A 25,657-nucleotide genomic window follows, 5' to 3' on the forward strand; every position below is an offset into this window, starting at 1 on the left:
CTATCACAGACTATTGCTGTTAGTTGCATACATGCTGCACCACAGGTGGTGTGGCTTTCTGTCCCTCTCAGGGCACAGGGGACTACGCCAAGCTAAAGACCTGCAGGTGGTGTGGCTTTCTGTCCCTCTCAGGGCACAGGGGACTACGCCAAGCTAAAGACCTGCAGGTGGTGCAGAGCTCAGAGCTGGCCTTGCTTTGCTTGCTCCCTGCCCTGAAAGCCTGTGAAAGGGTGGCCTGACTCTGCTCCGCATCTGACTGTAATCTCATTCTGTCTCTTTCTTTCCATCATTTGTTGTTATGTCAATTTTATCCGTATGTTTGTGCCATTCCACTGCTGTAATTACTGGTTTTTCCTGGCTGCTAGTCAGTTATGTGTCTTCAAGGCTGTTATATAGTGCGGCTGTCATCATCTGAAATTGTGTCTGCCTGATATATGATATAATAATAACACTAATAAGATAACAGGGTACAGAGGCGCTAACGATGCGGTGTGAGGTACAGAGGCGCTAACAATGCGGTGTGAGGTACAGAGGCGCTAACGATGCGGTGTGAGGTACAGAGGCGCTAACGATGCAGTGTGCAGCGAGGCCGCACTCACCGTATCCAGCATCTGCAGCACCTTGTCCTGCTCACAGGAGTCCAGCCCATCGATGATCACCACCAGGCGCGTCTGGTTCTGGGTGAAGCCGTCGATGGTCTTTGCCATCTTAGCCATCAGCTCCACCTCACACTTCAGCACCTGAACCGCAGGACAGTGGGAGCAAGCCCAGTAGCATCAGCTTCCATTAACTGAGCTCACATCAGACAGCCTGTGTGTGTATCTGTGGAGAGCGGAGGTGAACTCTGACCTTCATGAACCCCTCGCTCTTCAGTTTGTGCATCTTATTGGCTGCGCTGTGCAGCCTCTTCCTCTGAGAGTTGAGCACCGAGTCCAGCACCTGCCACCAGGTGCGGCAGTTCAGGAGCAGCGCCAGGCCCACCACACTCGCCATGGCGATCAGAACCGCGTTCACCGTCCGGTTGCGCCCGTCCACCTTGAAGACGGCCAGCAGGGTCATGCCCGTGATCAGGCAGCCCAGGATGAAGACGAAGATGACGAAGGAGGGCACGCAACACGTCTTCTTCCACTTCTTCTTCCCTGAACGCCACAGAACACAGCAGTGTAGCATTACACCTTATTAATATTTAGCTTATCAAGAAATCATAATCTCAGCTTCACTGTCTACATGAGGTCAGAGCTTTCTCAACCAGCTCCCAAGATCGCACATGAAGATCAGTATCATCAGAGACTAATGACAGACTGCAGAAGGGCCACAGGGACATCAGAACAGCAGGGACACCAAGACACAGCTGAGCATGTCTCTACACCCTGCCCTTTAAGAGCACACTGTCTCTACACCCTGCCCTTTAAGAGCACACTGTCTCTACACCCTGCCCTTTAAGAGCACACTGTCTCTACACCCTGCCCTTTAAGAGCACACTGTCTCTACACCCTGCCCTTTAAGAGCACAGTCTCCACACGTTGTCACTGAGCACGCTGTCTCTGAGTGTGCTGTCTCTACACGCTGTCTATGAGCACGCTGTCTCTACACGCTGTCTCTGCATTCTGTCCTCTCCAGGCTACCTTGTGTCTCCTCTGTCTTGAAGACGCGGAAGAGCCGGGTGGCCATGAAGCCGAACTCCCTCTCGCAGGCGTCCGAGAGCGTGGCGATCATCTCGGCCATGGACGTCTCACCCCCGACGCTGGATAGGCGGTTATAGTCTGTGAACAGGAACCTGGGAGTGCAGACGGGGGGAGAGGGGAGGGGGAAACGGGGGGAAAGAGAGTGAACAGCTCCGTCACTCACACTGCTGAGCACGCGTTACTGCACAGCGTACACGGTCTGGTCCCGTGCGTGGGGTTCTGGGGGTGTGTACCTGACTGACAGGGCATAGGTAGGGTTCTGGGGGTGTGTACCCGACCGGCAGGGCATAGGTAGGGTTCTGGGGGTGTGTACCCGACCGGCAGGGCATAGGTAGGGTTCTGGGGGTGTGTACCTGACCGGCAGGGCATAGGTAGGGTTCTGGGGGTGTGTACCTGACTGGCAGGGTGCAGGTAGGGATCTGGGGGTGTGTACCTGACCGGCAGGGCGCGGGTGGTCTGTTCCGGAAGCTCAGGGGGGTTGACGAACATCAGTTTGAGCAGCAGCTCCAGGTATCCGATGTGTCGGGCCAGGCGGGTGCTGATGACCCACGCCCAGTTCCAGCTCTCGCCCTCCCGACGCCCACCAAAGTACACCACCACTGCAGAGAGAGGGATGAGGAGGAGTCAAACTGCCTGCTTCACCTCAGTTTCTCTCTCCTGTTACTGCAGAATATCGTTCACAGGGCCACACAACCAAAAATTCACAGGCACATTAACACTACAACTTATAGCTATAGACGCTTCCGATACTAACATATATAATTCATGGACTTTCTGCTTGCAAGGTAAATGCCTGCTCATTCATCCAAACACACAGTTACTGTAGCTTGTCTTTCAAATTTCTGTCTCACTACTGGTGCAACACTGCCCTCTAGTGTACAGTCATGGTGAATAACTTCCCCTCTACACCTGCACAATGGCTGAACTTTAGAGCAGCTTAGTCATGGCCTGTTTAGCTCTTTGACAACAAGGGAGAGCAATTCCAGCTGCATTGTGTCATAGAGTGGCTTTTTAAAACACCCTGAGCTCTCAGTTTCCTCAGGCTGACTGCTAATGAGAGAAGAGAAAGAGATTTGGGCAGGAGGCCGGAGCTACAGAACCATGAAAGCATGACCGCAGCCGCTGATGGGTGCACTGATTTAACAGGAGAGTGTAGTCAACCTCCACACCTCTGATATCAGTATCATAAACCAGATTTCTACCAGATCAGAACAGATCTGCCTATGCAAAATTCCGTACATATGTTTGTCTGCAGGAGCCTTTTCCTTTTCTCAAAGTGAATTCTTTCCCACTCTGTGGGAGCAGGAGACACAGGTCTTACCGAAGAAGACATAGAGCAGGGCCAGCAGGCTCAGGGACACGGCGATGGCCAGCTTCGGGTCCACAGTGAAGCCCAGAACCAGCGCCACCGAGCCACACAGCAGCAGCGACAGGAACACCACCAGCCAGGAGAACTGGAACAGCGGCTCCACCTGCTGGCCAGCGAACGTCTTCATCTCATCTGCGAGGAAGAGGAGGGTCAAAGGGCGGCTGCACACTGCGAGTCTAACAACTGCGAGTCATAACTAACCTGTTATGACTCGTTATTACTGTCTGAGGAAACAGACAGGTGTAGAGTTAAAGCTGACACAGGTGAAGAGTGAAAGTAAAGACAGCAGCACTATAATGAGAGTATAGTATAGTACAAACTACAGTATAAAGGTGCACAGTGAGGGTATAGTACAGCCAACAACATAAAGGTAGAGACTGATTAAAGACAGCAGTAAAGGTGGAGAGAGAGAGAGAGTATAGTAGAGACTGCAGTATACTGGTGTAGAGTGAGAGAGAGTATAGTAGAGACTGCAGTATACTGGTGCAGAGTGAGAGAGAGCGTATAGTAGAGACTGCAGTATACTGGCGCACAGTGAGAGAGAGAGAGTATAGTAGAGACAGCAGTATACTGGTGCAGAGTGAGAGAGAGAGTATAGTAGAGACTGCAGTATACTGGTGCAGAGTGAGAGAGAGAGTGTAGTAGAGACTGCAGTATACTGGTGTAGAGTGAGAGAGAGAGTATAGTAGAGACTGCAGTATACTGGTGCAGAGTGAGAGAGAGAGTATAGTAGAGACTGCAGTATACTGGTGTAGAGTGAGAGAGAGAGTGTAGTAGAGACTGCAGTATACTGGTGCAGAGTGAGAGAGAGAGTGTAGTAGAGACAGCAGTATAAGGGGAGAGAGTGGGAGCACAGTGAAGATTGCAGTAGAGAGAGTGACAGTACAGTAAGTATAGTTCACAGCAGTATACAGGCTCTTTACCCTCCAGCTTCTTGAGCAGGAAGGACTTGCCGCTGCCCCACTGGGCGTACAGCCCCACACAGATGGGCGGCTGCATGGTGGGCTCGCTCAGGATGTCCGCCAGGGCGCTGCTGTACAGGTCGTACCCCAGCATGTCCCCGTCCGACTCCGTGGGGGACAGGTGTCCTGCGACACACGAGGACACAGGACGCGTTACCTTACCTCACTCCACTGCAGGGCCCCGCCTTTCTGACACACTGGGCCTTTGTGGGCGTTATATGATTGCACACAGTGTTACCCATTTCTGACTCATCAGCACCTAAATCACTAAAACCACTGCAACTCGCCCTGGAATGAGGGCCAGCCAATGCCAAATTCAAAATCTTTCCCTAGTAGTTGCCTTTTGTTGTAAAAAACATAAGCCACACAAATGTGTCTTTCCACAAGGTGTGGAATCAGAGCCACGGCTCTCACTGCAGGGTCAGTATCCCTGTGCTGGTTTGTGCAGCTGGACGTTCAGCCAGGAGTCTTCAGGAGAGGGACAGCAGCCCCTACCCTAAGCAAGGCCCTTAACCTTAACATCTACAGTAAGCACCCAGCTTTGGAATACGATATGCTCTGTCTGCCAGGTAAATAACCAATAATATCACAGACGCTGAGGTGAAAGAGAAACAGGAGACTAAAGCCCAGGTTGAGGTGAAAGGAACAGAATAAAACTCCAGGCTGAGGTAAGCAGACAGGCGCGTGCTCACTGGCTCCAAAGATCTGCGTGAGGATGCTCTTCTGATGACTGCAGTCGATGTTGTAGGGCGTCTCGCCCGCCTTGTTGGGGCGGTACAGCAGGCGGCCATCTTTGGGGTTGCGGAGGAGGAGCTCCGCCAGCTTGCGGCTCCGCCCCCGGATGGCGATATGGAGGGGCGTGTCCCCTTTCTGCCCAGGAGGAGAGGAAACAGTCTGTTAGGAGCCAGACCCGGTATCACAGGTCAAAGCACTGATGCGTTTTACAGTCTGCCTGGTATACCAGAGCACCAGTGCTGCTCTATGTGAATTTAAGACACCGGGATTATTAAAGAATACATTACAATCATCTTAAATCCACCACATTGTAAATCTTGCACTATTTTTCCGCTACAATGAGGACTAACAGAACTGAAAACCATCCCCGGTCACACTGTCAGGATGGATGTGGATGTTTTTTCTGCTGTGGCAAGCTCAGATCTGCTTTCTCCTTAGAAAGGTGGTAGAATGAGCATGGCTCTCTGGTTCTCTGGCTGCTTCACAGGGTCTGTTCTGAATATCCATCCTGATCCTCAGACTGTTGAGAGCACTGACTCTGTGTGCTACACTGGGGGTGGGGTGGTGGGGAGGGTTACCTTGTCCACAGCGGAAACCTTGGCCCCTTTGTCCAGCAGCAGCTCCACAATCTCAATGTTCCTCATCTTAGTGGCCTTGATGAGAGGGGTCTCCGAGTCCTGTAACCAGAGCACACACAGGCAGGGGTCAGCCAGAGGTCATGCAGAGGTCACAAAAGGGTCACAAAGGGGTCACACAGGGAGTGTGTGTTTGTGTATCTTACCTTGGTGCAGGTCTCAGTGTCAGGGTTGCACTGCAGGATATCTCTGACCATGGTGGCGTTGCCCTTCTCCACCGCCCAGTACAGAGCCGTCTTATTGTCCTACAGCACAGAGAGCATGAGGTCAGTGCCGAGCGCCGGGCTGCCCTTTCTGACCTGAAACTCAAAACATACACTCACCTATGAGTGCTCTGAGGTCAGTGCCGAGCGCCGGGCTGCCCTTTCTGAACCGAAACTCAAAACATACACTCACCTATGAGTGCTCTGCTTCTAACTAAAAAAACTGTGACACTTCCAACTTCCATTATTTGAATTTGGGAGACAGTACTTCAGTAGCACATAATAAACTCATGAATACCGCCTTTGTTTATCTAAAGAATAATGAAACCATTAAGATTTCAGCTTACGATCTTTATCAGTGAATTAATGAGGTTAATGAATTTTTAATGGTTAGCAATCTCACGCATATTTTAAGACTGTTTACAATGGAAGTAAAATTTGTCGGCATTTCAAGCCTCGCCAACACAAGTAGGAAAATTAATAATCTGCTAATATTTTTGAGCAACTCTCTTCTCGCCATCTTAAAGATTCTGTTAAAAGGGTGACAGACTGATACAAGCACCTTTCACACTGAATATGAGTAATAAACCTGCTCTGGACAGAAGCCCAGGTGATGTAATGTGAGAAGGGGGAGGGTGTGTAAAGGCCGGGATGTGGGCATCTGACAGCAGGTGACAGGTGGGTCACAGGCGGGTGGCGCTTTTGAGAGGGTGTCCTGGTGCGTGTGACGGGACCCAGCGAGTGTGGCGCATGTGTGTGTGTGTGTGCACGATGCGGCGGCTCTTACCTGCCCCCGGATGTCGATGTCGGCGTATTTGTGCAGCAGGGCGCGGACAATCTCCACATGGCCCCCCCGCACCGCCCCGATCAGCACGGTGTCCCCGCTCTGACACACACACAGATACGTTTACATTAGATACAGCGTGTCAGCTTACACATGTTGATAAAATGAGGCGTTAGCCAGCAAATTCTCCCAAACGCTGCACAAACTCACTACAAACTCAAACCTGATGCTTGTGACAGTTACGCCTCTGTAACATGGCCCTTTAGAGAGATCTCTACCACCATCCGAATACACAGGAGGCTGCAGCAGAAACTCCTGACAGCTTCAGTGATGCACTCTCCCATTATCCCCACACCGTGTATGATATACAGCACAGCAGTGCAGGCTGATAGCCGGTCTCTGAGCCGCGGCTCACCCGGTCGGGGATGTTGACGTAGGTGCCGGCGTCCAGCAGGTCTTGCACGATCTCGGTGTGGCCCTCTTTGGCGGCGATCATCAGCGCCGTGTTCCCGTCCTTGTCGGTCATGTTGACATTGGGGTTCCGCTTCAGCAGCTCCTTCACCACGTCGGTGAAGCCGCCCTTCACCGCCACGATCAGCGCCGTCATCGAGTTCTGCGAGAGAGACAGGGGAGAGAGAGAGGTGTCACTCCTCCAATCACTGACACCAGTGACATCATCACTGACATCGCTAACACTGACATCACTAACAAGGCTAACATCGTTAAATTCACTGACATTACTAACAAGGCTAACATCGTTAAATTCACTGACATTACTAACAAGGCTAACATCGTTAAATTCACTGACATTACTAAAATCTGTGACATTGCTGACATTGCTGACAATGCTAAGAAAGCTAACAAGCTAACGTTACTGCCATCGCTGCCATTCTCCTGGGGGAATCATTCTGAGAATAATAACTGCTAATAATAATATACTACTAATATACACTGCTTGCACTGTGATGGTTTGCATCTGTACTGTCTCAAAGAATAGCTCTGGCTGCTGTTATCAGACACAGAGGGACTTCATTTCACCTCATATTTCACACATAAATGAGCTACTCAACCTGCAGGCTGCAGGAGTACAGCACAACCACTGCTGGCCGTGACAGCTGCCCAACTCTAACTCACTCCTCACCGAACTGACAGGTCATTACAGCTCTGCTCTTTGCTTACAGGACAGTAAAGGCACAGTGAAAGCACATTCAGGTCAGTGCACATACCGCCCCCTCCTGGTCAACGTCTGCGCCGTTCTCCAGCAGGTGCATCACACAGTCATAGTGGCCCTTCCTGGCTGCCCAGATCAGCGGGGTGGTGCCATACTAAGAGAGAAAAGTCACATGGTCGTCAGCTTAAATCTTCATTGGACCGGGACACTGCTGCTGTGCACTTGAGCATCAGGTTGCTGCCTGTTTAAAATGCTTAGTAAGTACTGTGTAAGTAGTGTGCAGTTGTTATATTACAGCACTATGTATAATTCCTCTATGTAAGTGCTATGCAAGCACAGTGTGTAATTGCTGAGTATAGAGCCATGTGGAAGTACTGTGTACATGCTCTGTGTAGCTATTGTGTGTACATGCTGTGCATTAGTCCTGTGTGTACATGCTGTGCATTGTGTGTGTGTGTGTGTGTACATGCTGTGCATTGTGTGTGTGTGTGGGTGTGTGTGTGTGTGTGTGTGTGTGTGTATGTGTGTACATGTGTGTGTGTGTGTGTACATGTGTGTGTGTGTGTGCATGCTGTACATTAGTCCTGTGTGTACATGCTGTGCATTGTGTGTGTGTGTGTGTGTGTGTGTGTGTATGTGTGTACATGTGTGTACATGTGTGTGTGTGTGTGTGTGTGTGTGCATGCTGTACATTAGTCCTGTGTGTACATGCTGTGCATTGTGTGTGTGTGTGTGTGTGTGTGTGTGTGTGTGTATACATGCTGTACATTAGTCCCGTCAGGGGGAGGGGCCTCACCTTGTCAGAGCAGTTGACTTTGGCCCCATGCTGCAGCAGGAGCCGGACGATCTCAGCATGGCCTCTGCCAGCGGCCCAAATGATGGGGTACACGCTGTATTGCTGAGGGAGGGGAGAGAGAGACGGGAGCGTTCACACACTCGCACAGAATTCACAGATTCAACTAGTGTTCCCCTCATGTGGTCATATTTACAGTCTTCCTGTCAGTGGATACACTCTGCTGACTGTTCTACTCAACCATTATGAAGATCTTACTAAAAGAATCTGCATGTGATGTTAGACTCACTCTGATACAGTGCTTTTCCTTTGGTATCACTTGGTTTTTCCCCTCTATAAGTTCTGTGTGTTTCAAACACCCCTCCCCCCTCCCCCCCCCACTGCTCACCTGCCCAGTGGTGTTGGGATTGGCTCCTTTCTCCAGCAGGACCGAGGCCGTCTCCACCCTGCCCTTATACGCTGCCCACATGAGCGCTGTCCACCCCCCCTGCAGACAGACAAACAGACACACAGACGGACAGACACACACACACGCATACACACACATGCACATACACCATACACACACACACATGCATGCACATATACCACACACACATACACACACACACACACACACATTCAGAGGCACATATACACGTCACCATGTGCACATACATGGACACACACACACACAGAATGAACACAGTGTTCAGTATGACGCACATTTCAAATTCCTAAAAAGCCAAATATAGTCAAAGCAGCTACATGTTAATTTTAGTCGGCTGTTCCAGCCCAAAATATCCACCAAATTCACACGCATCCTGCCTGCCGCTGCTTTCAGCACGCGGGGTCCGATATAGCAGCGGCATCCGGCGGCTCACCATGTCCCTGTGCTCGATGTAGGCGCTGTTCTCCAGCAGCTCCTTCACCACCTCCACGTGGCCCTCCTTCGAGGCCGAGATCAGAGCTGTCCAGCAGTCCTGCACACACACAGACCACAGCACACACAGTCGTCATGGAGAGTGACATGCAAAGAACCCTGTTACCATAGAAACTCCAAGTGGTACGCAAGAACAAATCAGCAGTAGAATCTGCCTGACAACCATTATCACTGGCTTGCTGATACAGGTGGCAGTGTTAGTGTGAGATGTGTGTGTGTGTGTGTGTGTGTGTATGTGCATGCGCGTGTGTGTGTGGAGCAGATACAGACAGTATATCCTGCCAACCTTGGCACCTCATTCTGCTCTGGGTGCTTATTAGAGCCCTATGAAGACATTCAAAGTGAGGAGATCAGCAATTTGAGTACTTCAGGGACTTATGTTGAATTTACCTTAATTCTTTTTAAGTAGCCTGTCTGAGGGTTTCTAAATGTGCTCATCTCCCTGGGCTTATTCTGTGCACCCGTTGAGCATGCGTGCCCCATCTGCATGACTCAGGAGCGGTTTTCAGAGAGAACGCTCACCACATCGTCCAGATTGACGTTTGCACCTCTCCTGATCAGCTCCTGCACGATCTCCAGGCTTCCCTGCTCTGCAGCCAGCATCAGGGGAGTCTGTCCGTTCTGAGGGGAGAGGGGGAGAGGGGGAGAGGGGGGAGAGGGAGAGGGGGAGAGAGAGAGAGAGGAAGAGGGAGAGGGGGAGAGGGGGAGAGGGGGAGAGGGAGAGAGGGGGAGAGGGGGAGAGGGGGAGAGGGGGAGAGGGGGAGGGGGGGGGTCATACAGCAGGACACGAAACGCGGGCGAGCCAAAACACTGCACCTTCAGGGTCTCACGCACTCATTACTGCATACAGCCCTATCACAGTCACTACAATGACACAGAGTGCGCGCGTTCAGACAGACACTGACCTTTCACACATTTTTCCTCAACATTAACATTTTCTAAGTGCCAGTTTTTATACGGCCTGAGTACAGTATGACCGTGACTCACATCGCTCCTGCCGTCCACCTCTTTGAACTTGTCCAGGTGTGTCTTGACGGCGGCCAGATTCTCCTCCTCCACATAGCTGAAGAGGTTCTGGATGGCCAGAGTGGTCATCTTTATGGAGGTGGTGGTGTCCATGGCTGCGTCCTAACACCACTGTCCTGAGGAGAGGGAGCAGACGGCCGCGCGTTAGGGACAGACAAACGGATACTAACACACACACATAAACACACACAAAGCCTAACACTGGCTTTTCTGGGGTTCCAGCATTTATACTAAAACCAGCAGAAAAACATTGCTGTGCTTACACTTTCCATGTGCAGCACTAGAGGGTCTATTCCCAAATGATCCTCCCAAGGCAGACCACCCAATGAAATTAGACCTGATGCCAACACCCGGTGGCCACCGTTCGGCAGTACATGAGCAACATATGGGAAAGTGAGATACAGGAGGCTGTGGGGGGCTACAGGCAGCAGATCTGTGTGAAATGCTACACTGATAACAGCTAAACTTCAATGCATCCGGTGTCTGAGCCGGTGCAAATGGAGCTCACCAGGATGAAGGGGCCTCAGTGTGGCTGACAGCTGAAGCCTCTGCATGCAGACCTGCTCCTGTTTATCTTCTGCAAAATGCCAGCAGTCTGGCTGCTGCCAGGCCAGATCCTGCGGCTGTCTCATCAAACACTGCACTTCAATCACGCTTTCCTGTCAGCCAGAGCTCAGACAGCTTCAAAAACACATTCCAGACTTCTGAAATCTCAACAAGATGAAACTGTGTAACTGATAAGCAAAAACAATTTAAGAAGACTTGGACCAAAAAAAAACACAAAGCAGGCCTGCTGAATACTCTATTGGCTACAAGCTGAAATGCATTCCCTTTGGAGTGAGTTGGTGATTAATTCCCATCACTTATTCGGAATACCAGTTCAGAACATCCACCTTAAAGCCATACCAACGTCAGGTTTCGGGCATTAGCGGGGATATTGGATTAGCGTTCAGGCTGCTGGACGGAAGCTTTGGAACACAGGTACCTCAGCTTAGTTTCAAAAAGGTGCACGAATGGCTTGCTGAATATGCAATGATGGATTATGCAAATTTAACTGCATTAGAAATGACTCTGAAGGAAGGATGTAAGACTGTGAACCAGCACAGCACAAACACATGGGAATTCTGCTTGTGGGGGAAGGGCCGCTTCTCACTACGCAAATATTCTAACAAATTCTTTGACAAAAGACATTGTCTTTACAAAACATTCCTGAAAACACACAATTCATGCTGAAGTGTCTGCAGCCCCAGTTACTGAAAAACACAGGGATATGGGGTCAAATTTAAAGCTGGGAATGCAAAATCAACCCCACCCACCAGCTGCCAAAATCTGGTGCAAAAAGCCCTGCATATTGCCCTCCCTTTAATAGAGATTACATACGTGTAATATCACCTCCAATATCCTGTGAAGACAATTCACGTACTGTCCACTTAACCTATCATTGATGTAAACGTGTATTATTATTATTGTTATTATTATTATATAATCTCAGAGCAAACGATGGGGTAGTAAATCGAATATTGCAACATGTCATCTTTGTCTCAGGCGTAAACGTCTCGCCAAAACGCAGAGAACGACGTTTCTGGAAACACGAACTCGCACATGTAAACACGTCTCCGCTGCAATAAGCACAGGACCCGACGAGGACCCCAAAATACAGTGAAATACCGTGATCTGAACCCCAGCGCACACACCCACGTTCAAACACACCCTGGATCACGCGCTTTATGGGGAAAACACGAAGGACTGTTATGTAGTCTAAACACGGAACAAAAAGACGCTGATGTGTGTGATACCGTGCAATATCACTGTGCCAGTCTATGTCTAGGAATGATAACTGACTATCACACAGTACCTAAATCATTCGGGCATTAGCTTCTGTTTACATGAGGGAGGATTCCTCCCCCCCCCCCCCCCCCCCCCCCCCCAGACACGCCCTTCTCAGATGCAAGACCTATAAATCTGCACCGAGGAGACGATCGATGACAAAGAGATTGTAAAGTTATTGAATAAAACATAAGCGCTATTCCTCCAGGAAAAACCGAGGACGGCCGCTCATTCGAGGACAACGCGTCGCAGAAAATAACAAAAGACGAAGGCTATATATGACGGTAAAACGACAATGAGACATTAAAAAAACACAGCTTGGTCTCAGAAAAATACAAAACCATCCTTTAAAAAGGGTTAGAATTGTGTTGCTTACCCTCAGAGGCGATCCCGTGGATAATGTGTGCTACAGAAGCTTCTATATGGGTGCGATCACCTGCTCTGAATGTCAGCGCTCGCCTCTCCCGGACACCCCCGAGCGCTATGAATTATGCATAAGGAGACACCCCACCCCCGCCGGGAGGCGCGCTCGCACCCTCTCGCACTGCGAGGTATCTCTTCACAGGCTGCCAGATGTTATTAAAAAAATGGTATCATTAGCGGTACGTAGTTGTTCTCAAACAATTAGCCTATGTATGATTCCGTGTTTATCGGAAATATATACTGAAGTCAATATCCTTTGTGCTTGTCAGACTAGTGGTATTAGCCCCTGGGTAGCCTTCTCCTACCTCCACAACCATCCGCAGCAAAAAAATCATAACATCACAAAAACAAGCATTGGCCAAAGCATTTTAAACGGACCCTCGTTAGCTAATGTTGGTTATACATATGAAACCGCCATTCCATGTCTGCCACTCATGTCTTCGTGAAATGGTGACTGGTGCTAACGTCTCCGTGGGTGAGGTGACAGCCACATAGCTACAGTGATGGCCGCAGCCCCCAAATACCTTTCGCTGATTATTGTATGTGCACGGAATCAGATGGGCTATAGCCTACAGTTTAAACCCTATATCTAAACTGCCCTTCATTACAAAATACCGGCAAACATGACTATACAAATCGTGTAATGCCCGTACAAACTGTTGGTAAGAGGAAAGTAAACCTTACAGTGAACAGGTGTGACCCCTGTAGGTATGGAAGACTGGGCAATCAAAGACTTTGATATCTGAACCCTAAATGTTTTAAAGATTGCTGTACCAACCCAGACTAAAAAGACCCATGATGTAACTCTTTATCTACTGTACACAGGATACAGACACATTTTTGGTGTCATATTTCCCCTGTAAGTGTGGCATCAGCGTGTTTGCATAGCTAGTAGGTTTTCATTATTTTTTTGCGATTAAATTTAAAAATAATAATTTAAAAATAATCGGGGTTTGTTAATTTGTACTGTAAAATGAAGCTGATCTTGCATGTGATACATATACCTAACTGGCCTTGTGCCAAATATCAAGTCATGAATGAATATGCATGAAGTATTGCTATGACTCCAGGGTACCGTTATCTACCTGGGTAGGTGAAGCATGGTTCTAATGTCTCTGGCAGGTAAACAAAATTCACAATGAGATCGTAATAAATAGGTGTTAATATCATACACATTGCTATCACACCAAACATCCAAAAACTGTCCTAACAAACGTTACTAACAAGCAAACTGACACAGTGGGATACCACATCCGCTTGTTGCAGTCGCATATGTGAGCAACAGGCTAACTTGTTAACTAAATGTAACCAATTTCAATTCAAGGAACGAACATGCAATGATCATCTATAATGAGCTAGCGAGGTGCCTGCTAGCCAGGAAGCTAGTTAATGACAATCAGAAGCGAGATGAACCACATTTATCTACACACAGCGATAAGCAATGTTGACTGTTTAGTTAACCAATGGAAGCTGGCTAGTTATCTGACGTTGGCCTGTCGACTTCTTATCCTCCTCGGCTTTGATTGCATATCTTACGTTAGCTATCGTTACAGTAAACATCGTTTGCTTTGGATAATAGCACAGCGCTAGCTAGCTAGAGATGTCGCAATCAACTACACAAAAGCACCTATCGGGCTGTCAAGAGAATGGTTATCTCGCTAAATCACTTTTCCGTTTATATAATGTTAAGTAGCCGGCAAAACAGCTAACTAGCTAATGTGATGACCGACCCTAATCATCAAAGCCCGATACCGGCAAAATGAGAATTTGAGAAACGCGCAATCAAACGACATCGGTCACGCTTAGCATCTCTGCCTGTGATAAAAGTTCGTTTGATCATACGTTACCTTTTAGAAAGAGAAAAAAGACAGCAAAGCGATGGCTTTCGTTTCCGTCTTTGTTTATGTCCGTTTGCTAACACACGACAGCCATTTTACCGAGCTCGGGGATGACAATGGCCGGGGGAGACAACACTGGCTCTCCGCCTACTGAGGAGTGACGCAACGCCGGCTGTGCGCATCGCGCAGCGCAGCGCTGGACTGGCGCACACGCAGTTGTTGGGCTGGTGTGCTGTGCATTCTTTGAGGAGGAACGTTATTTTACAACTGACCATTTCAGACGGCTGAAGAGCCTGCTCTCACAGTGAATGCGAAATTCCTGGCAGCATTTCCATGAAGTGCAAATGATTACTCTAATGATTATTAGAATAATAATTAGATTACTTTTACTTTCTGGGTTAACAGCTATACTAGCAGAACCGCATGGTGTTGCACGGGAGTAAAAGCGCGAGAGTGAATTTCATACAATCTGAGAGTTTTAATAAATGTATGTAATGTAACCTCAGTCTGCTTTTTTACACCAGCTGCCAATAACATGGCAAGTGACGTGTAGTAAGGTGCGCTGTGGGATAAAAATGAAGGAATAAATGAATTAATCCTGAACTGGACGCCTGGGAGTTCAGTGTATACACCCCTGAAAGCTTTTCGTTAGTTGCCCAGATGTAAGACTAACGAATGCATGCCAAATTAGTTTGTCCAGTGAAAATGAATTGAGCTCGTCTTTGTCGAGGTCAGTTGGACACCCTGGGCATGTAAGAAGAGTATGTGCCAGTGATGCACCGTGTTAAAATGTGCACTTAAAATGTGTGTTTATTGTGGAGAGCTGACAATTTGCACAGGCGTTAGGTGTACCTCGGCTTGGTGCGGGCTGGTTTTTTCGTAGGAGATTTAATAAATAGAACTGAACATATGCTAAAAAGTGGGCATCAGCACACCCAGCTCCTTATTAATCATAGTTCACTTGTATTCCCCTGTAGCTTTCTGTGAAGTGAGGAGTGCAGAACGAGGCCAAGGCGTTGGTAAAAATCTTACTTAAGCGCTCGACCAAAGAGCAGCAGTGAACGAGGAGCAAAGTACGAACGCGCCGGCGCAGCGGTACGAAGGACCGTGCGCTCCTTCCGAGCGGCGCTCCCAGAGTCTGCAGCAGGTGCGGGCTGCCTGCCAACGCACCTTTACCCCGCGGGTCAGGCTATCAGCTGGGAAATCCAGCAGCTTTATCTGCTGCCTCTAAGTACAACAAACAGGTCATATTCAGAAGTTCAAATCCATGTTTCTGTATGAGCTTGTTTGGATGTTTGTTTTACAGCATACTGTTGGCCCAGCCACACCAAAGGTAGATACAATAAGCAGCTTTCATAGTGAACGCAGCATTTTAAATGTTTCTACGGGGTAACAGTCTTATTGCCTGTATTACTGTAAATACTCTATGAAAGTACCACTTCATGAACCAAGATTGCATACATTCAGATTCAAGATCCAAACTGTGATCATATTAATCATTTCATCTCAGTTCAGCTGCATTGGCATCCCATATACGTCTAGCCTGTGTTCACACCCGGACCAGAGTACAGATGGTAATGCACGATGGCTGAAGTCAACACTCCCTGTATGGTGCACAATATACACTTACATATGCTACAAATCCCCTCAGAAAAAAAGTTATTCAGATATGTCTTAAAAACACCATTTATTATGCATTTCAACAAATAATTGAACATTTTTTTCATGGTAATGCACAAATTTACATTATATCCCACAAGATCCATACAGAGCCACACTGTGAACTCCAGCATATGGGCTGTTGAATCCCCTGGTAATTCGGAAACTAAACTCAGGCCGAGCTAATTGTGCTTCACTGGAGGAGGGTCTCTGACATTGGGAGAAAACCTCAGTATCAAGCTCATGGCTACCCTCCAGACATGTATCTTTGGTCCATGAGCCAACCGGAGACTACTTCTGTCATAGTTATTATGCATGGAGAAACGAAACTGACCATGACAAGGAGTCAGACAGGCTGTATAGCTTTATAGCCTGGTTGGTTTTGGAGATAGCATAGAAACAAAGTATCCACCTCACTCCTCATATGAGTCCTCTCAACTATTTCTAAGCTCTTCCAGGCTTTGTTGCTACATTTAACACCACGACTTCAACACTGATACTGTCTATGGATACAGCTTGTTATTCTCTTGGCTGGCGAGGTCTCCTTTGCAAACAGATAGTGAGTGCTTGTGTGTGTTTATATTTGGGAAACAATGAGTGGGGGGCTGCCACCACACATCCCAGACCGCTGAAAGTTGCAAGAAACTTCTTCAAAAAATTATCTTTAAGCTCACAGTAGGCTATTCAGCCATAGTCCAAAACGTTATTGGGCCACTGGGAATGCTCCTGAATCTCTCAGTTAGCCACTCTGGCAGTGCACACACAAAACCACAAACACCACAAGCAGATGCTGGAAGAAGAACAGTAACCACTCAGATGCTATCATGCTTTATTTCAAGAAATATCTCAGAACATAAAATATTCTGTAAACCATAACAGGTTTGTAAATGTTAAGCAGGTCCACTCCACTACTCCTTCCAGTTTCTACATTTCTCAGGACGGGGAGCACGCGGTTTCCCAGTGTAATAGTATATGTTGTTAGCGTTTCCAGACTTCCACCAGGCCTGTGCACAGGCCAATAGACATACAGACAGACAGACAGACAGACAGAAAGAAAAAGAGAGTTATGGCGGTATATTGGTTCTGAAACCCTGAGTCATGAAATAGTCATGTGACAGCATTGTGGGAGTGACCAACAACCAACAGAGAAAGATATGACAAGATTCCACCCTCCAGTACTGTGCTTCACTCACACAATCTCATTCTGTTCAAAATATTGTTTTTGTATAGTCATTGCACATTTAGAGGCCTATCCATTAAATGACCATTTATAGTGTATATAGTGCATGTAAGGTGTGGTCAAACTTATATTTAGATGAGGACTTCACACTATTGTGTGTCCCAGGATATATTGCAATTCATTTAGAAGTTCATTTTCACAAGTGTTTCACTGTAGATTGGGTTAAGTGCCTCTTTCTAACATCTGTCTAGCATTGCTTTCAACCTCGACATTAAAAATAAATTAAGAAGAACTTCAGGCCTACCACACAGGACACTCTTCCAGGCATTCCATAGCGGATATAGGTAACTGTGTGTTCACAGTTGTTGAAGATATGGTTGAATTTTCCACAACATGGTGTGTTAGCCTGATTGTCGTTATATTGCTTGCATTCATTGAGTCTGTTTCGTATATTATTGATTTCTTGTGTTGTCAGCTCATGCCCATGATCTTGGTAATTATCTACACGGCGTTGTGATTTTGTGTTGACGTTGAAATGTTTAATTTCACATGTCGCTGTTGGGAACATCAGAAGATGTGAAAACAATCACAATTTACAGCACTGACAGAGAGACACAGTCAGATACACAGTATACCAAGCATTACATCAACCATCATTGAGAATATATGTGGCTAATATGGCACAATGAAAAATCTGACTGATTATTCAGGGCCACGTTTCCCAAACACATTGTAAGCTTAGGACGTTGTCATTAACTTGGCATCAATGCATAAAACTGTAGATCTCCACTGAATGTTACAAAAAGTGTTACGTGTTTTTAAATCACTTAGCATCCCTTACCCTACTTTTAAGATTAATCAATTGTCTGTTAGCCTTCAAGTTCATGTAAGTTAAAAGATAAGAATCAGTTGTCATTCATTAATTGTTGTCAGGAAACATGCCCCTGATCACTGTAAGTAAAATCAACTGAACTAACTTTCAGTTTTGTGGAAAAAAAGCTCTCCTTGTTCATTTCGTTCTCCAAGAGCCAATCCATAGTGTTCTGCTCTATCAAATCTAATTATGTCACCAAACTTGAACTGTGGAAAAAGTAAGAAAAAGAGAAGATACAAGATTATATTCTGTTCACTTTTAACAGAGATATTTTAGACTGTGTCACCCATCAGTGGGCACAGAATCTATGATAAAATCGCACTGTGTATTTCTTTCTTTTTAGTAATAAAGGACTATTCTCATTAAGAGAAGACTATTCCACATATGAAGAGTTGGATGAAAATGAAATGTTTAAGCAGATGGAGAATTTGCTATATGTCTGAAAGAAAATATGGGTTTATTGTATTTCAAAAATGTCCCACCTCTAGTTCATCTACCCCCAGGATACTTCCCGCCAGAAGGAAAAGACAAGCTGCGGACAGGAAATTCCTCATGGTAACAAGTAATGTGAACTGAAAGATAGTACCGATATTAATAAACACTCATTCATGATAGTCTTTATTTCAAAAGTTGCATAAACATCATTATATTCAATAAAGGTCAACAGTTCCTACCATTGCAAATTCATCAGCTTAACACCATGTCAGTCAACAGCCTGGCACCATACCAACAGCGTGGAAGCATTGCTTCAGTCAGTACAATGCCAACATGTGGCTTAATCAGGAAATAGTGTCACTGGAATCTAATGTCTCTTTCCCAAGAACGTCCTGTCAATGAACATACTTTGTTCCCATGAAAGCAGAGTTTCTTAGTTCACTGCTTCAGTTCTACCTGCATTACACTTCACTCTCAGTCAGGACTGACAGCATTATATTACTACTACTAACAACATTCTCAGTCTTACTCTGCTGACGCTAATATGCTCAGTTTTACTATATAACAGCATTCCATTATGCTCTGTCTTATTCTACCTTATTTTATTTTATTCTAAACTGTGCTCTGTCTTCTTCTTAATATACTCAGTCATGAATCACTAGCTGGATCCTAGTATGTCCAGTCTTACTCTGCTGTCTGCACCCTGAGGTGCTTGAAGAACCAAATGATGTTAGAGGAGTCTCACCTACCTTTGGTCCAGGCGACGGGGTGGATACACAGCTTTGGGTACCGGGAGATTTAAGAACCTGACTTATCATACATCAGCCAATCACCGCCCTCACATTTCAACACCTTACAAGGGTTATTATAGTTCAATAAAACTGAGACTAAAATTATGACTGAAAAAATAATTTCATTAACTGTCAAAAAAATGAAAACTAAATGAAAATGAACAATGCAAACTAACTAAAGCAAATGTAGTTTCCCCCCCGTTTGCAGTTGCTGTACCACTCTACTGCAGCATTTTACAGTGTGTGTTACATGCAGCTCTGCAACATGCGATTATCGCATAGCACTTACTGCGTGCATTTCTTCTTGTGTGGCATTTGTATTACTGTAGCGCAGCTTCACACACTGACACTTTTAGCTTCCTGCTTCGTTGTCAACCTCATTCAGATTCTCAGACCAACCCTAATGGAACTTAGCTAAATGGTGCCATGTATTTTTTTTAGTGTAAAAAGTTCAGAACGACCTAGAAATAACAATAGAATGGGAAGAATCAACCATGTAATGTCAAAAATGCCTATACTCTGTGTTGCCCAGACATCCACTAAAGCTAATATGCAAACCACTTAACACCGGACTGGCTATCTTCTAATACAGTGTACCACATGCACTGTTGCATTAAATACAATGCAAGTCAATGGAAGAGTGCAATTGCAAACATAACAGTGTGTTCAGGACAACTCGAAGCTACACATAGCACCTTCAAAATATCAAAACATTAAAATGTCTCCTGCATGCTGTCTGCAGTCCTGTATATTTCCCTATAAGCTAGGTAAGAGTGTCTGTCGGATGTGTAAATATGCAGGTAAATGTATTTTTTTCCAACTCAGCGTGAACTCCTCTGTGTGGATCGAGTTCATACCAACAGCCATCTGTCATCTGACATGAATGTATGAACTGGAGATGGTTTGGTGTGGAGAGTTTTTCAGATACTCAGTACAGTTGTGGGACTTGATGTAGATAGCCAGCAGACAAATGTCTAGATTATTTTGCTTGTTTCATCCCTGAGCAGGTCCGTCCCAGTTAGGTACTCTCTCACTCTTTCATACACACACACATGATAGCATGATGCAAAGGCAGAAGTCTAGCATATAAGAAACCATTGTAGAAATGTAGAAATTGTCTCTGTAAAGAATACCATGAATTTTATCAACCAGATGCATGCTGGAGACATCATCTTTGAGGCCATTATTACACTTTGTTTTACTGAAAACTATATACCAGTGTACACATGTATAACAATGAAACACTGATATAACTCGTTAACAGTTTACACAAAGAACTGAGCATGTCTCAAAATGCAAATGACATAGACACTATGAGAAATTATCAGATACACAACTACAATATTCAAATTTTGATACAGTTCATGTCCACTGTCACTTCCTCTTATAAGAAAACACACACTGAAGTAAAGGCTACAGGGGTGGAGCTGTTTCAGCCTGTGGTCACAGGTTGACCCTCATTTACCTGCAGGTAAATGTCTTCCAATAAATCAGTCTGTCCTATCTGGCACACATAATAGGTCCAGTGTTTTATCTCACCGCAGTAACCAACGCCCTAGAGCTTATCAGAAAACCGTTAGAGAGGTGCTTGTATTGAGGGTATAGCATCAGCAGAAGTGCTCACAGAGGTGACTGCAGAATACCCTATGTGCAGGGGGTGGCTCAAAAGAAGGGAAAGAAGTGTCAAGCACATGGACATTGTATGTATGTATGTGAGTCAACATGTACACACTCAATGACAAATGCAAACAAGCACTTCAGCACGAATCCAGCACAAATGAAGTGACCTTGTCCATGCATGACAAAGCACATTGCACACAAACAAGTTCATTTTCCACCCATCACAAACACTGTATGAATCTGACACAGTTAGTGATCCGCAGATGCCTCAACACCAAGGTCAACATTTCAGACTGACCTCAAATCAGCCCACACTGAGCAAAACCAGTATGAACAGAGAGGCGGCACAAACATGGTCAGAAAACAGAAATTCTCCTCACAATAACCCGCCGTAGCCCCAAAAAGACAAAGTGTCTGTGTCAGTGTCTGTGGCAGGAGATCTATTTGCAACTCCAAATGTTGCACCTTAAAGGTGGGACCCTAGCACAGTGTGGTATAGAAACACTACAGTCTAGCCAAGGAAGCAGCTGCCCAGAATTGTTGCTCCACTTCAAAAAAATCATGGGCTGACAACTCTCCCCATCTATCAGACACGCATCCAGCAAAGAGGCCTTTAATCAGGTTCTTAATTCAGTGAAGAAGTTTACCCCTAAGTTGGTTGTGGACGGCATGTGAGATGGTGGTAGCAGGTGAGAGACACACACACACACACACACACTACTATTACTACTACTATATAATAATAATAATAATAATAATAATAATAATAATAATTGTATAGTGGCTTTCTCACACCCAAGGTCTCTTTATAGGGGAACAAATATGACACACCAATAATTATAAATACAGAACATAATTGAGAAGAGACAATGACAGCATAACAGACAAGACAGGGCAACAACACCAGCATCAGCATCATTATGATGACTATCACCACTATCATCATTAATATTTGTTGTCGCCCACGGCAACAGCGCCAGCATCAGCATCACAGGCTGGAAAAAAGCCCTGTCTGGCCATGCCGTAAGCCATCCGGCTCCACACCAGAGAGTGTGCTACTAAATGATGTTAGCACTTATGACAGCAGAGGTCAGACATGGGTGAGGGGTGGCACACTCACACACACACTCACAACATATGCCAACAAATGCCCATCAGGCCATGACACACAGCGTACAGCGTACGGAACATCTCGTGCCACAACTACTCAGTGTTACGTAAATGTTTATGTAGCCTAGCTTGTAGAAATATATGTGTACTTATGGATGCAATAAGATACAGTATACCATACACAGGTATAAAAGGTAAGCAGGCACATAGATAGAAAGACAGACTAATATATGAGAGACAGAGATTGCAAAAGTAAAACACTAAAACGCTGTGCTCCACCACAAACAGCCATTACCTGGCCCATGAGCACCACGGCTGCTGGGTATAAAAGCATCGATCTGGCAGTCTGGTTGGCGTGTGGAGCTGATGTGAGTCCAGGGTAAGAGCCGTACTTGTTCCTCATCAGGCCTCCAACATGGATTAAGGCACTCAGTTAGGGGCGAGAGATAAGCCTAATTGGATCGATAAGTCAATGGATTGGTTAAGACCAGTGCTCTCAGAGCTGATACAACAGCAGCAGCAGCAGCAGCACAAGGCAAATCAGATTCGCTCCAGGGGAACGTCTAGACCTCGGCAGATTGCTTCAGCTTTTTCCATAACTGAAGGCAATGCACTCCTGCATATCATGACATTAGACACTCTGAGCAAAACCTATCCATGAGCCTCTCTGTGATATAAACAGCTACAATGTTAACTGCTTTAATATGATGACTGAAGGTTAGACAGAAATTCTAACTTCGGGGCCTTGAGCAAGCAAGGCAGTCAATTATTGCCTTAATGGAAATGACCTCCATTGATGTGCATGGTGAAAACTGATTACTCATTTACAGGCTCCTCTGTGGGCCAGCACTCAGATGGAGCTCTCTTTCTCTCTCTGTCCCAATCCCTCTCTCCCCCAGTGGTGGCTGGTGAGCTGGAAATATGGGAGGCTGAAACATTACCTTTTAATCTATCATTACTTTCAACCTGTTCTCCTTTATCCTCCTTGATTAACAATAAAACACAGAATAATTGAGGCCAGTTGTGTAAATAGAGTAAATGATTATGCTCGCGAAACAGCGCAGATTGTCTGTAGTTTGTACGCTATTGCGAAAGCTACAGCATGAGGTTGTTTAATTAACAAGGATGGCAATTTGAACAATTAAGTGGCAAGTAATCCCAAAGCTTTCTCTTAAATATTTCACATTATAGCTTTCTTGTGTTACAAAATTCAAATTACAAAACGGAGCTAAATTTAGTCAGATCGATTTAAATTACTGAGAATAAACTTCTAGGTTAGGTTGAGTGCAATGAACAATAACGTTTAGAACACAGACCCCACAAAAGCTGTGATGTGCCATGAGCATTTAATGTAATTTAAATCGATAAATGCCATCCTTGTTAAACAATCTCATGTTGTAGCTTTCGCAAGCACACAAACTACAGACAATCTGCGGTTTCGCGAGGATAATAATTTACCCCATTTACGCAACTGGTGTCAATTATTCTGTGAATTATTTGTTTTATCTTCCTTGATTAACAATAAAGGGGAACAGGTTGAAAGTAATGATAGATTTAAAGGTAATGTTTCAGCCTCCCCCCGTTTCCAGCTCACCAGCCGCCACCGCTCTCCCTCCATGCCGCCTCCCAGTCTCTCCTTCTCCCTATATTTCCCTCATCTCACACACTCCGTGTCACACTCACATTCTCCCTCATCTTCTCTCTTTCTCTTGCACTCTACACCTCTCTTCCTCCCTTGTCCATACTCCGAAGCTTGCGTCTCTCTCTCCCTCTCCCTCTCACACACACACTGAAGGATTCCCTGTGGCAGCTTTAAACCAGCCACTGCCCGCTCCTCAGCGCTCCCATAGTAACACTCTCAGCAGTGTGCTGCTGCAGTCCAAAAGCTGGCCTCCAATAATAAGCCATCATGTCACAGGGTAAGCTCCCTCACGTTCCCAACAAAGCAGGGAGAGCTGTACTCCGTCACCCGAAATAAAGAACTGTGGGAGAGAGGTGTTCTGACAGGACACTAAACCCATCGATACCACTTTCACATCAAACACAACACAGCAGTCAATACACAAAATTACAGTCACACGCTTGCCATTTGGCCACTGGCTAGAGCCAGGCCTGTAGGATAGACAGCATATGTCTTGTAGTTAGTTCAGTCCATAGTTTGAACAGTGGAAAAAAAAGAATTAGGAGGGAAACTGACAATTTGCGCAGGCGTTAGGTGTACCTCGGCTTGGTGCGGGCTGGTTTTGTTGCAGGGGATTTAATAAATAGAACTGAACATATGCTAGAAAGTGGGCATCAGCACACCCAGCTCCTTATTAATCATAGTTCACTTGTATTCCCCTGTAGCTTTCTGTGAAGTGAGGAGTGCAGAACGAGGCCAAGGCGTTGGTAAAAATCTTACTTAAGCGCTCGACCAAAGAGCAGCAGTGACCGAGGAGCAAAGTACGAACGCGCCGGCGCAGCGGTATGAAGGACCGTGCGCTCCTTCCGAGCGGCGCTCCCAGAGTCTGCAGCAGGTGCGGGCTGCCTGCCAACGCACCTTTACCCCGCGGGTCAGGCTATCAGCTGGGAAATCCAGCAGCTTTATCTGCTGCCTCTAAGTACAACAAACAGGTCATATTCAGAAGTTCAAATTCATTTTTCTGTATGAGCTTGTTTGGATGTTTGTTTTACAGCATACTGTTGGCCCAGCCACTCCAAAGGTAGATACAATAAGCAGCTTTCACAGTGAATGCAGCATTTTAAATATGTTTCTACGGGGTAACAGTCTTATTGCCTGTATTACTGTAAATACTCTATGAAAGTACCACTTCATGAACCAAGATTGCATACATTCAGATTCAAGATCCAAACTGTGATCACATTAATCATTTCATCTCAGTTCAGCTGCATTGGCATATACGTCTCGCCTGTGTTCACACCCGGACCAGAGTACAGATGGTAATGCACGATGGCTGAAGTCAACACTCCCTGTACGGTGCACAATATACACTTACATATGCTACAAATCCCCTCAGAAAAAAAGTTATTCAAATATGTCTTAAAAACACCATTTATTATGCATTTCAACAAATAATTGAACACTTTTTCATGGTAATGCACAAATTTACATTATATCCCACAAGATCCATACAGAGCCACACTGTGAACTCCAGCACTCTCAATTGTTTAGCACTGTATACAGTGGGGACGTTTACAGTTACCTGTTGATTTATGTCACTGTCCAGGTATTACACAGACACACATCGGCATTTCAGACACCAGCCACGCACCCTCTCAAGCCCCTTAAACCCGAACACACGTTTACATCATTCTCTCCATGCCTGCTGTTCGGATGGAAATCCCAGAGGATTAATACAATTACTTCATTCAACCTTTTTCCTTTATGTTGTGCAAAAGTGCCTCTGACATACTGTTGCCAATAAATGTTACCTAGAGCAGTTTTTTTTATATTTAATATTGAGACAGTAATTTTGAGTGCTTAGAGACCTGGAATGTCCCAAGTGTGACGAAAAGGGCAAAGTCTTGAGTAATGAAACCATACTGGAGGCGCATCACAAAGATACTGCATCTTTCTGTCCAAGGTGTGTGCTGAGGCGCACAGGTGTGCATGGG

General features: G+C 46.0%; 2 protein-coding genes across 5 annotated transcripts in view; both read right to left on the reverse strand.

The window, feature by feature from the left end:
- The window catches only part of LOC118791810 (kinase D-interacting substrate of 220 kDa B), a 32,280-nt gene extending 17,771 nt beyond the window's left edge, over positions 1–14,509 (reverse strand). For 3 of the 4 annotated variants that reach the window (XM_036549275.1, XM_036549274.1, XM_036549272.1), the window contains exons 1-18: positions 14,383–14,509; positions 10,247–10,401; positions 9,782–9,880; positions 9,201–9,299; positions 8,726–8,824; positions 8,341–8,442; positions 7,600–7,698; positions 6,789–6,986; positions 6,377–6,475; positions 5,533–5,631; positions 5,330–5,428; positions 4,709–4,886; positions 3,978–4,142; positions 3,007–3,186; positions 2,119–2,284; positions 1,626–1,777; positions 850–1,139; positions 600–740 (exon numbers count right to left, since the gene is read on the reverse strand). In XM_036549275.1, the coding sequence (XP_036405168.1) occupies positions 600–740; positions 850–1,139; positions 1,626–1,777; positions 2,119–2,284; positions 3,007–3,186; positions 3,978–4,142; positions 4,709–4,886; positions 5,330–5,428; positions 5,533–5,631; positions 6,377–6,475; positions 6,789–6,986; positions 7,600–7,698; positions 8,341–8,442; positions 8,726–8,824; positions 9,201–9,299; positions 9,782–9,880; positions 10,247–10,378 (2,397 nt within the window). In that variant the 5' untranslated portion in view covers positions 10,379–10,401; positions 14,383–14,509. Of the gene's footprint in view, positions 1–599; positions 741–849; positions 1,140–1,625; positions 1,778–2,118; positions 2,285–3,006; positions 3,187–3,977; positions 4,143–4,708; positions 4,887–5,329; positions 5,429–5,532; positions 5,632–6,376; positions 6,476–6,788; positions 6,987–7,599; positions 7,699–8,340; positions 8,443–8,725; positions 8,825–9,200; positions 9,300–9,781; positions 9,881–10,246; positions 10,402–12,488; positions 12,927–14,382 lie in introns of those variants that run through there. The other variant, XM_036549273.1, reaches the window with a different exon arrangement.
- A 10,724-nt stretch (positions 14,510–25,233) lies between these two features.
- Positions 25,234–25,657, reverse strand: part of LOC118792075 (membrane-bound O-acyltransferase domain-containing protein 2-like) — a 44,701-nt gene continuing 44,277 nt past the window's right edge. The window contains exon 13 of the mRNA XM_036549776.1: positions 25,234–25,657. This exon is cut by the window's right edge and continues 1,959 nt beyond it. The gene's annotated coding sequence lies outside the window, so the exon portion shown is untranslated.

Source organism: Megalops cyprinoides, chromosome 17 (assembly GCF_013368585.1).
Source record: "Megalops cyprinoides isolate fMegCyp1 chromosome 17, fMegCyp1.pri, whole genome shotgun sequence".
Lineage (NCBI taxonomy): Eukaryota > Metazoa > Chordata > Actinopteri > Elopiformes > Megalopidae > Megalops > Megalops cyprinoides.